The sequence below is a fragment of the Lipotes vexillifer genome, unplaced genomic scaffold, assembly GCF_000442215.2.
Source record: "Lipotes vexillifer unplaced genomic scaffold, Lipotes_vexillifer_v1.1 scaffold109, whole genome shotgun sequence".
Lineage (NCBI taxonomy): Eukaryota > Metazoa > Chordata > Mammalia > Artiodactyla > Lipotidae > Lipotes > Lipotes vexillifer.
Window position 1 is genome coordinate 1,280,041 of NW_006790015.1, and position 10,295 is coordinate 1,290,335.

Sequence of the window (10,295 nt, forward strand, 5' to 3'; positions counted from 1 at the left end):
TGTTCCAAGGGGGAGGGAGTCGGCGTTTGTGCAAAGGTTCCCGAGTGAATAAGTAAGATGACGACAACTGACCGCTGGGGACGCCAGATGAAAGTGGCTGGGGGGGGGGGGGGGGGGGGGGACCCAGGGGCTGCCTCGGCCAGGGAAAGTAGCCCTTGGCGAGCTGGTATGAGGACAGGCTGGTCCTGAGGGCGGGGCAGGACGAGATCCCCATTGAGCGTTTGGGCTTCCCTGGAGAGGGCAGGGACCAGGGTGGGCTCTGACCTGCTTCTGGGCCGGCCCTCTGACAGGCCGCTGCTCTGGCCCGGCAGTGTCGCTGGAGCTGGGAGACGCGTCCCTGGTGTCTGTGCCCCCCAAGGGCCTGCAGCCAGCCCCCGATGGGGGCAGCCGGGGGCAGCTCATCGCCCAGCTGCAGGAGCTGCTGCACCACTGGGTCCTGTGGTCGGCCGTCAAGAGCCGTTGGGTGATTGTGGGTAAGTGGGCTCTCCACTCTCCTTTCCCCCATCGTGCGGCTTCTCCCAGTGCCTAAGGCGTGGGGGACAGACCCCACCCCATGCAAAGAACGTGCAGGCATTGGGAGCCCACCCCTGTTCCCCAAATGAGCTAGAGGTCAGAAACCCAGGCTGGTGTCCCTCACTCTCGGAGCTTTACCCCCTTCCTGCATAGAATAAAGCTGGTTCCACGATAGCTGTTGCTTACTGAGCACCTGCTATGTGCCAGTCATGAGGCTGGGCAGCAGAGCAGAGCGCCCAGTGCTTGGGCTCTGGATTTAGACCAGCTTGGCTAAGTTGGAATCCTAATTCTGCTGTGTACTAGCAGTGTCACCTTGACTGTGCCAGTTAGTCTGAGCCTCCGTTTCCTGTCCTATAAGTGAGGATAAGAATGGTATCTATCTACTAAGGCAGTTGTGAGGAAAGCCACAGTGTATGTAAAGAACTTGGCCCAGTGCAAGGCATGTAGTAAGTGCTCAAGGAAAGTTAAGTGCTACTATTATTATTATTATCATTATTATCATCACTGACTATATTTAGGTCTGTGTAAGATCAAGTGGATATGCTGGCTGTTTATAAACTGTTAAGGGCTCTAAGGTGGTGGCTGGTTCTTGTCCAGGAATGTGAGCTTATAGCTTACAGTCTGACCACCAATGACACATGTAACAACCGGCCCCTACCTCCAAGGGACGGACCCCTAGCAGCCTCACCCACAGGCTGGCACGCTGGGCCTTTGCCTGCTCCCTTGGGATACCTGCCCCCCCTTCCCCCTCCCGTCCCCATAGAGGGAGCAGCTCTTTCCCAGGGCTCTGGAAGCCCCGGCTGCGAATGCCCCCACCCCACCCCACCCCTGGCCCCAGCCCTGCCTAGCGCAGCATCCTTTCCTCGCAGGGCTCTTTGTCTCCATCCTCATCCTGTCCCTGGTGTTCGCCAGCCGGCTCCGCCCCGCCAGCCGGGCCCCGCTGCTCTTCAGACCGGATACCAACATCCAGGTGCTGCTAGACCTCAAGTACAACTTGAGCGCCGAGGGCATCTCCTGCATCACCTGTTCAGGTGAGGGTTTTCTGCCAGGGTGTCCCCTGTGGGCCCCTGCCCCTTTTGGAGTCCACGTCTCCAAGACGAGAGATATGATATCCAGGCTCCCCATCACAGTACGACCTCAGGCAAATCACTCCACCTCTAAGCCTCAGTGATTTCACGTTTCATTAAACGAATACGTACTGGGTGCCAGCTGTGCTGGTGCTGGGGAGGCCGCAGTGGGCAGGACAGGCTTCTCGAGCTCAGGGAGTTCATTCCACTGCTGGGGCAGGCCATATAATAGTAGATCTGAGCTGTGGTGGACTAAAAGGAGGGTGACTGGGGAGCTCAGCATCATGGAAGGCTTCTTCCTGGAGGAGGGAATGTCTAAGGCGAGACTGAGCCTGCCTGGGTCGGCGGGAGGGAGGGAAGGAGTTGACCAAGCTGGGAGAGGAGAGGAGAGAAGCCGTCTAGGCAGAGGCGAGCACCAGAGTGGGAGAGACCAGGGCCAAGTTTGATGGAGGTTAGTTGCAGGAGCTAAGGCTAGCCAGGCGGGCTGGGCCAGGGCCTGCTGGGGTACAGTGAGGAGTCTGGATTGTATCGTAATTGGCACTGGAAGCTAGTGGAGGGCTTTAAGCAGAGAAGGGCCAGCTGCTGTGTGGTCGGAGGGCCAGCGTGGAGCGTGACTGGGAGCCCAGGTGGGAGTCTCGTGCAGTCATCTAGACAAGAGACAGTGGGGGCTGAAGCCAGTGTGGCCGATGGTGACAGTGAAGACAAGAGGTTTTTAGGAGGTGAAACCCACAGGACTTGGTGATGGAGCGCGTGCCGGGGATGAGCTAAGAGGTGAGATAAAGATGTCTGCTTGCCTTAGAGTTAGTCTGATCCAGGCTCTCGTCTTACAGAGGGGAGCCTGAGGTTGGAGTTGGGGCGGGGGAAGTCGACCCAAGGTCATACAGCTTTGCCGGGTGGTTAGAAACCAAATGAGAAGACGCTTGGGTGACTGCTTCCAGCTCCTGGAGGAAGACCCGCTGACTGCTGTAATTGCCTTCATGTAATTAGGGTGGTGTTCAGATTAACCTGGCCTTCCCCTTGGTAAATGGCATTAGCCGAATGCATGATAATTGGCTGCAGCTCAGAGAGGTGCCCGAGGAGCCCCTCCTAAACTGGCCACGTCCCTGCTCCTCTCCCACCTGCCTGGGCATCGAATTTCGCTCCAATGGCACTGCCGCTGCAAGGCCTCCCACCATCCCTCAGGGCCTGTCTGCTCCCACTTCACAGATGGACAAACCCTGGGATGATCCCAAAGTTCCTGGAAACACCTGGAGAAGGGCCAGGGCCCCAGCCAGAGTCCAGCCCCAGCCCCTTGTATCTCCTAGCCTCTGAGCTGCCTCTTAAAGGGGCCCTTCAGGCTGTAGCAAAAAGATTTTCGGCTTTAGGGGCAGACAAGACCGATCCTGATGGGGCTGTGCCTCTCACTTCCCCTGAAGGTCACGTAACCTCCCTGAACCTCTGCTTGCTTGGGGCAAAACAGGAGGTCTCCCCTATCTCTGCTAGTTGATAACATGCCATTTCTAATTATTCCTATTTATCAAGCGTTCATCACAAGCCAGACACGTTGCTAGGCGCATGAGATGCAGCATCCCCTTTTGTCCCTCAGCCACCCTCTGGAGTTACCCTCTGAGTGTCATCCCACTTGACAGAGGAGGGAAGTGAGGCGTGGTGAGGATGAGTAGGGTAGGCTGCGTGTGTCTTTCTCTGGATGGGGCTGACAGTTTCCTTTGCTTTGCCTTAAGATTCTTGTAAATTCAGTATTTGGCCTTTCTTCAGTTCCATCTAGTTTCTTTCAGACCCCTGATACCACCCCCTTCCCAAGCTGAGGGCCCTTGGGCCCATGTCCCTCAGGTCGTCTCTGTCCCAGCCTTGGCCGGGCCCAGCCAGGGAGGCCCCGCCGTCTGACACGGTGCGGGGGTTGGGGGGGTAGGTCTGTTCCAGGAGAAGCCGCACAGCCTGCAGAACAACATCCGGACGTCCCTGGAGAAGAAGCGGGGCTCAGGGGTGTCCTGGGCCGGCCGGCCTGCGGCCGCCCTACAGGGTCAGTGGGGAGAGTGCACTGGCTGGGTGGGTCAGTGGGAGGTCCTGGTACAAGGGTGCGAGGGCCCTGTGGGGAGAGCACATTAAATCCATGGTTTGATTCTCCTTCGGGAACAAAAGCCTGTGTTCTTGGGTCACCGTGGAAGGGTCGGTGCGGGGGTGAACCTGAGGCCCTTGTCCCTCGTCCCACCAGCTCTCTTCAGCCAGAACAGGGCGATCCCTTCTTGCCACCACCCCAGCCTGGCTTGTGGTGCACTGTGAACCTGCCTTGCGTGCCATATCCATCCTGAGTGTCTGGGGGAGGGCAGGGGCGTCCTGAACACTGGAGGCTGGCTTATCCCTGCTGGGGTCTCCATCAGATGTGGGATGCCAGGATGCATGTGGGAATAAACCCCCCACGTGGGGCAGTTCTGCGTGTCCTTGTCATCACATGGCCATCGTCACCCCTCTGTGCCCACCATCCTCACCAGCAACACGCCCCCACCGTTCACGCCATGCCTGGGGCATCGTTGTTGGCGTCACTTCCACTACCCTAGTTCCTACTGGCACATCACACCGTGGCTCCCACCATCACTGTCATTCCCTCTACTCGTGCTGCCACCCCATCCAGTGTCCACCACCACCTCCCCTCCATCTATACCTCCACCCCATCCAGTGTCCACCACCAACAACCAGTCCCCCATCATTGCCATGGGCTCGGTCCGGTAGAGAGGAACAGAGCCACCATTCAGAGATGACCTCAAGGTCAGGCTCAGCTCCTCAGTCAACAGAGCAGAGGCTGGGCTGTTGTAGGGTTAGGGGAAGCCAGTCGAGGTGATTGTCCCTCCTCCTCCCCTCGTTTGTCCCTAGACTCCCTGGGCACTGTGTACGTCTCCAAGGTGAAGCGCAAAGGCCACCCGGCTGCCTACAGGTTCTCCCTCAACACCAGCCTGCCTGGCCCTTGGCAGACCGTGTCCTCTGGGGACGGGGAGGTGCCCTCCTTCCAGGTGAGCCTGGCTGTTGTTAAGTGAGCTGCCACTACCAGGGGAGGGGGCCCTCAATGCCACACTGGTGGGCACTGGCCACATGAGGGTGGGGGCAGGGCCTGTGAGGATGGAGCTGCTCCAGGCAGGTGAGGACCCTCTCCCACTGTCAGCCAGGCCTGCGGCAGGGACCTGCAGAGTGGTGAGAGCACGGGCTGCCAAGTCAGCCAGGCCTGGGTTCGAGTCCTGGCTCTGCCATTTATAACCTGTATGTCTTTGGGAAGATTATGTAATCTCTCTGAGCCTCAGTTTCCTCATCTGTGATACAGGGACATGAAAGGTACCAGCCAGGGATGTTGGAGGTACATGAGGCAAGGCCTGTGCGTTCTGTAACATCTAGAACGTAGTAAGTGCCCAGTAAAATGGGAGCTGTTAGTTAGGTTGTTGTTCTCAGCAACCTAAGGGGGTTCCCAGGGCCAACGCAGGCCTCTGATTTTTCCCTCTCAGGAATCATTTGTGTTTCTTTAACATGTTACACCTCCAGGGTGACAGTTACACATGTCAACTCATTTGTTCGGGGTTTATATTTCCATTCGAAAGATGGGGTGTGTGAGGCGTTCCCTGGCTCTGACCTTTGCACTGCGGTTCTCGCTGCCTGGAGGGCTTTCCTTCCAGCTTCATGCGTGGCTGGCTCCCCGTTCAGATCTCAGCCTAAATGTCACCTCCTCCTAGGACCCTATCCTGGCCATCCTTACCAGTTTGGCCTCCTCTTCCACTGCCCATTCGTCCTGTGCCTTATCGGCCTAATAGTTAATTCAAGGCCCTTCAAAGAATCTGAAGCCATCGTAATTGGCAGCTCCAGGAGGGCAGGGACCAAGCCTGTCTGGCTCACAGCCACATCCTCAGAGCCCAGCTCAGGGCCTGGCTTGGAGTAGATCCTCAGTTGAAGGAAGGACTGAGGCTCAGAGAGGTAGGGAAGGATTTGCTCCGTCTTTAAACTTGAACCCAGGCCTCCTGCGCCTCTGCCCAGGGCTCTACCTCTCGATTCTGGGGGCTGGAATGGGGGCAGGGGGCGGCGAGCACTCCAGGGAGGGAGGGGACCGAGCCTGAGGCTGGGCCCAGGCTAAGGCAGCCTCCCAGAGTCACCTGTCTTGTCTCTGTCAATCCACTGCTTAGGTGTATAGAGCGCCTTTTGGTAACTTCACCAAGAAGCTGACCGCTTGTATGTCTACAGTAGGGCTGCTCCAGGCGGCGAGCCCCTCCGGCAAATGGATGGTGACGACCTTGGCCTGCGACACCAAGCGGGGCTGGAAGTTTGACTTCAGCTTCTACGTGGCCACCAAGGAGCACCAGCACACCCGGTAACAGCCTCGCAGATAAGTTGGTTTCCACCAGCCCGGCCCACTCGTTTGCCCCTCCCACAACACCTTTCAGAAACCCCAGTCCATTTCTACCCATCTGTTCAGGTGTTTCTCGCCCAGGACTGGGGATCGGGGACACCAAGACGCCAGGCCCGCAGTTCGCTCCCCCATCTGCTGCCTTCCCTCTGGATGGCTCCCACGGGAGGCGCAGCGGCTGTCTGGCCCCTCAGCACGCCAAGCAGTTCCCAACTCAGAGCCTTTGCATTTGCTGCTCCCTGGGCCTAGGATGCTTTCCCCTAGCTCCTCCTGGGATTGACTTGTTCTCAAGATTCAGGTCCTTACCCAGATGCCTACCCACCCCCGACAAGGTTTCCCTGACCAGACCGCCCTCCCCGGCGAAAGTAGCCACACCCGCCTCTCCCCATACATCACCCCGCTGCTCTCTTTCTGGCTTCTACCACCACCTGGAATCATACTGACCTACTGGTTTATTACCTGTCCTTGCTCAGGAGCACGCAGGCATCCTGCGTGAGCAGCTTACTGTTCTGTACTGTATCCCCTCACCTAGTGCTATGTAGCAGGTGCTCAGGAAACACTTGCTGAGTGAATGAATGAATGAATGAATGAATGAGTACACTCTGCATTCCTCTCCAAGGCACTATCCACACTCTCAATACCTACAGTTAATTCAGAAAAGAATTATTTAATGTTCCCCCTCCCTCAGACTGTAAGGTGATGGGAGAGAGCCCGTGTCTGTTGTCTTTACCTACTGAATACGCACGCCCTACCTAGTGCCTGGCATGAAGTAAGTGCCCATGAACACCTAATGATCAACTGCGCTCTGTGCCTCAGGGGTCTCTGAGCCAGCTGGGGCCATCTTTTCCCAGGTTCCCCCCGCCACGTTCTGACCATTGAGGCTGTGTCAGCTGAGGGCCTGTCTCTCATCCATTCATTCATTTAACACTGAGCACCGACTGTGAACGGGTACGGGGCTAGTGCTGGGGATGGGAAACAAGACAGATGTGACTCCTGCCCTCGGGAGACAGCAGCTAACAAGTCAAGCACAGTGTCATTGCAAATTACAATACATGCTCTGAAAGGAAGAGCCCACTGCTGCTGTGGTCCACAGAACAGCAGCACGGGGCCTGCACTGGTGACACCAGGGACCCATGGTGTCTGACAGGGCCTGGCCTCAGGGCATTGAGCGCCCACACGAGGCTGATGCTTGGGGCAGGGGGATGACCAAGATGGGCTCACTGGGCCCTTCTGGCCTGGCACACCTCGGCTCGGGGCATGAGGGGGTCCCTCTGCCTCCCCTCCAGGGTCGGGCTAATGCTGCACATATACAGTAGCCACTGGGGTCAGGCTGCCTGGCTGAGCTAAGAACATTCTAGAAAGAGCCTTGAGCTACATCAAGTCCAGTGGTGAATAAGCTAACCGTGGAATCCTTTCTTCAAACAGAATCTTGAGGCTCTGTCACTGTTCAGATTAAAGTGGGGCAGGGGGCTTCTGAGCACCGACCTCCAAGGCTAGCCCTGGGGCCCCTTGAGGACCGTTTGGAAGCTGCTGGTCTCTTCCACCCCTCCTGCCACAGGCGAGGAGACACATGCAGAGAGCGGAAGTGCCTTGAGCAGGACCACAGGGTGGGCCTTGGCAGGGGCGGGACTGGAACAGGTGTCCAAACCCCAGGCCTGAACCTAAGATTAAATCCCTGTGCTGGGGGAGCCCGAGTCCGCCCCCCGCACTCTCCCAGGCCCTGCAGACAGCCGCCTGTCCCCCCCCCGCCCCCACTGCTCCTGGCCTTCCTGGCCTCAGTCCTGGCCCCGCCTCCTTTGCCTCCACAGGAAGCTGTACTTTGCCCAGTCCCACAAGCCCCCTTTCCACGGGCGTGTGTGTGCGGCCCCTCCTGGCTGCCTGCTCAGCTCTAGCCCCGATGGGCCGACCAAAGGCTTCTTCTATGTGCCCAGCGAGAAAGGTACACGCGGGGAGGCCGCGGCGGGGCCTTGGGAGGCTGGGCCCCGCCTTCCCATACAGCTGTGACTCCTTCCGCAGCGCCCAAGGCCCGCCCCTCTGCCACCTTCGGCTTCAACCCCTGCGTGAACACGGGCTGCGGGAAGCCGGCGGTGCGGCCACTCGTGGACACGGGGGCCATGGTCTTCGTGGTCTTTGGCATCGTTGGCATCAACCGCACGCGGCAGGTGGACAACCATGTCATCGGAGACCCGGTACGCGTGCCCACATTGGGCAGATGCCAGAGGGCCCGGCCACACCAGGCTTGCAAGCTAGCGCCAGCCCAGGGCCCGCTGGCCCGGCTCCGCACACCCCCTCTCGGCTCCCTGGCTGCTCACCTGGCCCACAGGCTCCGCTACGCGGCACCGTTTCTCTTGAGGACTGAGCAGCGTTGAGCTCTTAGAATCGCCCAGGAATCTGGGTACAGTGGGCCCTGAGCCAGCGGCCCCACATCGTTAGGGGTGGCACGGAGGTGAGGGCAGTACAGACCTCCTCCTCCTGCACGGGGCCCTCCCTGTGCCCACAGCCCTTGCTGCATGCCTCGGCTATGGTGCCCTCGCTCGGGGTGGTCTCCCTGCCTTGTACGTGTTTGTGCCAGGGCTGGGCTCTTGGGCGTTGGAGGGGAGAGGAACTGACACGAAGGTGTGACTAGGTCTGTGCCTGGCACTTGCTGGGTACTGAGACATGGTGGGAAGGACCGTGGACGTCGGTACCCTTGGTCATGACCCCTGCCTTGGGAAGTCAGCCTGGCTGGGTGTACAGGGTTTCAGACAGAAAGTAATTTGGGAGCCAGGTGGGGTCAGAGGAGATCTGTCCAGTCTGGACCGGGAGTCCGCAGGTGTTCAGGGGAGGGGTGGGGAGGCAGGGAGCAGAGGAGGCCCACGCTGGAGGACAAGGGAGAGGGGAAGGCAGGGAGCCCAGGTGAGCGCGTGGTGAGTAAGATCAAGGAGGGGAGGCTGAGGGGGCCCGTGCGGGTGGGCACTAGTGGCAGCAGAGGTGCTGCTGGGGGCAGAGTAGAGCAGGCTCGGGCAGGACCGCGGGTGACCAGGCAGAGGGCTCCAAGTGCTGGCGACAACGGTAGCAGGAGCTGCCGGAGGTTCCTCCCCAGGGGTGGGGCCCAGGATTGAGTTCCCGACTCACTGAGCAGTCGCACTGGCTTGTGTCTCCTTGGGAAAGGGCAGCGTCATCTACGACAGCAGCTTTGACCTCTTCAAAGAAATCGGGCACCTGTGTCGCCTCTGCAAGGCCATCGCGGGGAACTCGGAGCTGGTGAAGCCGGGCGGGGCCCAGTGCCTGCCCTCAGGTGCGTGCGGGGGACCCGAGGGTGGACAGCCCCGAGGGCGCATGTGCCTGGCGTGAGGGCGTCTGCAGACATGTGTCCAAGCTTATGTGTGTCCACGCTAGGGTGGGGGTCGTGCGAATCTTCCAGATGAGAGCGGGCTCGTGCCTAAAGGTGAACCGGCACAGAGCCGCACGGGCGTGGGGAGGCGTGCGGTGTGCAGGGCGCACCTGCAGGAGGGGCTTTTCCAGAACTGGGAGCGAGGCCGGGAGCCGGCCCAGACAAGGACCTGGGTCAGGCCAGGGCTCTTCCTGAGAAGGCACGAGATGTCAGTTTCTGCCCTGCCAGCTAATAGGTGTTGTAGGCTTCCCCATGGCATTGCCAGTGGTTCCAGACACTTTTTAAACCAGGAGGTTGGGGGAAGGGTGCGTGCCCCGGTGCATACACACCCAGATGGGTAAGTACACATGCACGGGCAGGATGGGGGGAAGAGGTGCTCCCTCCCCGGGTCCCCGCCCCGACCCGCCTCTCCCATCTCCCCGCAGGCTACAGCATCTCCTCCTTCCTGCAGATGTTGCACCCCGAGTGCAAGGAGCTGCCTGAGCCCCACCTGCTCCCAGGGCAGCTGTCACACGGGGCCGTGGGCGTCAAGGATGGCCGAGTGCAATGGATCTCCATGGCCTTCGAGTCGGTGAGCCCCGGGGAGGCCACCGGGTGCAGGGCAGTGTGCTGACCTCACAGAGTGCAGTGTCACCATGGATCCCCAGACCTCATCCCAGATCAGAGCAGAGTGGTTGTTCTTCAGAGGGGAGGCTGAGGCCAAGAGGGGTGAAATTGCTTGCCCAAGGTCACGGGGTTAGTGAGCGTCGGCAGCAAGTGCTAAACCAGCCGTCTGACCCCCAAGCTCGGCCTTTCTGCCACACGGGACGCCACCCACCTCCCAGCACCCTCCCTCCCCGACAGCCCGAGGTCCACATCGTTTTCCGGGGGCAGGTGACAGTCCAGGACACTCCCCTCTGCCACTGTGAGGGGGCAGGTTTGGGACCACAGAGGCCCCGTGCTGGGCCCCCCCCAAGGAGAGATC

At 59.6% G+C, this 10,295-nt stretch overlaps 1 protein-coding gene across 2 annotated transcripts in view; it reads left to right on the forward strand.

The window, feature by feature from the left end:
• The window catches only part of DISP3 (dispatched RND transporter family member 3), a 51,145-nt gene that overhangs the window by 36,334 nt on the left and 4,516 nt on the right, over positions 1-10,295 (forward strand). For both annotated transcript variants that reach the window (XM_007463159.1, XM_007463160.1), the window contains exons 9-17: positions 312-473; positions 1,383-1,544; positions 3,490-3,600; positions 4,449-4,585; positions 5,738-5,922; positions 7,767-7,897; positions 7,975-8,147; positions 9,109-9,235; positions 9,757-9,902. In XM_007463159.1, coding sequence (XP_007463221.1) covers positions 312-473; positions 1,383-1,544; positions 3,490-3,600; positions 4,449-4,585; positions 5,738-5,922; positions 7,767-7,897; positions 7,975-8,147; positions 9,109-9,235; positions 9,757-9,902 — 1,334 coding nt within the window. The remainder of the gene's footprint in view (positions 1-311; positions 474-1,382; positions 1,545-3,489; positions 3,601-4,448; positions 4,586-5,737; positions 5,923-7,766; positions 7,898-7,974; positions 8,148-9,108; positions 9,236-9,756; positions 9,903-10,295) is intronic.